We start from the raw sequence: 2336 nt of genomic DNA, 5'->3' as shown, positions 1-2336 counted from the left end.
TATATATATATATATATATACTTGTATTTAACTACATGGACAACGTTGTGAAGAATTTAATGCACAACTCGCCACAAAAGCAGTGCACTGCAACATGTGGCAAAAGGGGAAATACTTTCACTGTTTCTCACGCGAACCGACATCCGGATGCAACACGTGCCCGATTTTTTTTGGATGAAGCCAATTTACCGATGCGACCTGACATGGAATTGCAACAAGACACGGTTTTGCGTCATCATATTAACAAAACTCAAGAATTTGTTGGACAGTTCACAGGTGGGATGAGTTTTGATGATCAAATGGCTGCCGTTAAGTTGTTGGTGCGAACCGCAGCTGAGCGGGATGTACGACTTGTTCGCGGTTGGGGTTGTGATGAACCCACTGTGAAATTCACCCGCCGTGTGTGGGCGTCTTTGCTTCATCAAGTGGAAGCCTTTTTTAATGGAAACAATGGCATTGAGCCTTTAAGGCGGCCTCAAACGGCACTGGAATATGTTTCAGCGTTGGGTTTGTGGTTTGGAGGTGACATGTCCCTTCCATTTCGTCGTCACATCGTCCGAGTGCAGGGAGTTGATGGAACTACGGGAGATGCCATTGTGATTGGTTTTGCATGGTTTAATTATTCTTCTTATGTTATGGATTCAAGAAGAGGGGCACAAAGTGCTACAATGATGGAGTTGGAGCGTATGTCGGAGCGTTTGGGTGTCAAATTATTATTTTTCCCACCACTTGTGTTGCCCGAATCCGTCCCATGCAAAAATCAAGTGAATGCAACATGGCAGGTGGTTGCAGCAGTTGAAGAGGCGAATAAGCGAGTGGAAGAAAACGTTTTAGTTCCAGCAATGCAGTAGCCGATTAACATTATGTTGATTGAGCGGTAACAAAAACAAACAAACAAGACACGAACTAAGCATTCAATCACAAACAAATCATACGTTAAGATGTTGGTGCACGATAAAGAAAGAAAGGGATGAGAGAGAGAGAGTAAATTAGAATAATGAGGAACAACTGTTATTATAGCGGAATCATCGGCAGCGTTAAGAAATAAGAAAAGGAAATCAAGAACATATATATATATATATATATATATATACATAACTATATATTTATACATAACTATTCATACATGTATGTGCGAGTTTAACACACGCACATATAAACATATATATATATATTTATTTATATATTTATATATTTAACAGTTGATATATGTGCATACTCCCGCCCTCACCTGCATGGATACAAATATATTTAATCATTTATATTTGTGTATTTTTATTTAACGTTTCATGTGTTTTTGCGTTTTAGTACATGTGGTTTTAATTGCTGATAATGCAACGACGATGTCCCCAAGTGAAAAGGAGGAAAAAAAAAGGGACAACAGATGATAAGGTTTATTACAATAGTAATAATGCGATAAATAACTAAATAAAATGTGCAACCCTCTTCCTCCTTACCTTTTTAAAAATTATTATTGTTGTTTGGTTCCGTTTCACTTGTTCTCTTTTCTTTTTTTTTTTTTACCTTCATCCTTACAGTGGCCAAAGCGTAATGGCGGGAATGTAAAGGTGTTCAGAAAAGTGTTTTTTCTTTTTTTACGGGGGAGGGAAAAACAAACAGAGTGAAATTTAAAAAAATAGAATAAAATGAGAAAATAAAATAAACCGTTATTAAAATGAACATTTGATGTTATTTTGCAAAGAAAAAAAGGAAGGGGATGTTTTTCGACTTCTTTTTTTTTTCTCTCTCTCTCTCTCTCCCTTTTCTTTAGAAAATTAGTGTCGAGGGAGTTCTGATCGGCATAACCGGTGTGTTTGTATAACATTTATATATATTTCTATATACTGTTCGTATTTCAAATTTGACAAGTTGATTTGTCAAAGGAAAGGGGGGAAAAAAACGATCATTATTTTATTTATTTGTTATTCTCATTATCTATTTCTTTTATTTTTAAAAAAAAAGAAAGAAAGAGAAAGTTTTTTTTTTGTAATTATACCGGTGCTTCTTTTATTACTATTATTATTATTATTGACTTTGCTCGAGGTTCGCGTGTAGTCCTTTTTCTTTTTATTTAGTTTTTGTGATTTGTTTTTTTTTCGTTTTCTTTTTTGTTTGCTCTCCACGTCAGTTGCGGGTTGTGTGACGTCTCTCTCTCTTTTTATTTCATTGCATTTATTAGCGATGTCAGTTGAAAAAGGAAAAAAATATATAAATAAATAATATATGAAAAAAGGAGTAATATGTTCACAACGGAAAAACCACTTGTGCAAGTGGTGACGTTAGCACTTCTTTTCCCCTCCTCCTTACGTGTGGATTTAATTAATCAACAAAAAAAA

General features: G+C 35.1%; 1 protein-coding gene across 1 annotated transcript; it reads left to right on the top strand.

The window, feature by feature from the left end:
• Positions 1-35: 35 nt before the first annotated feature.
• Positions 36-851, top strand: TEOVI_000733400 (uncharacterized protein; the record flags this gene model as incomplete). Its single annotated transcript, XM_067223259.1, has 1 exon — positions 36-851. One exon carries the CDS (start codon positions 36-38, stop codon positions 849-851), a length of 816 nt encoding a protein of 271 aa, XP_067079360.1.
• Between the last annotated feature and the right edge of the window lie 1485 nt (positions 852-2336).

The sequence above is a fragment of the Trypanosoma equiperdum genome (genome assembly GCF_001457755.1).
Source record: "Trypanosoma equiperdum strain OVI genome assembly, contig: ctg_1817, whole genome shotgun sequence".
Classification (NCBI taxonomy): domain Eukaryota; phylum Euglenozoa; class Kinetoplastea; order Trypanosomatida; family Trypanosomatidae; genus Trypanosoma; species Trypanosoma equiperdum.
The sequence above is the reverse complement of the archived record's forward strand: the minus strand, read 5'-3'. Positions and strand labels throughout refer to the sequence as shown.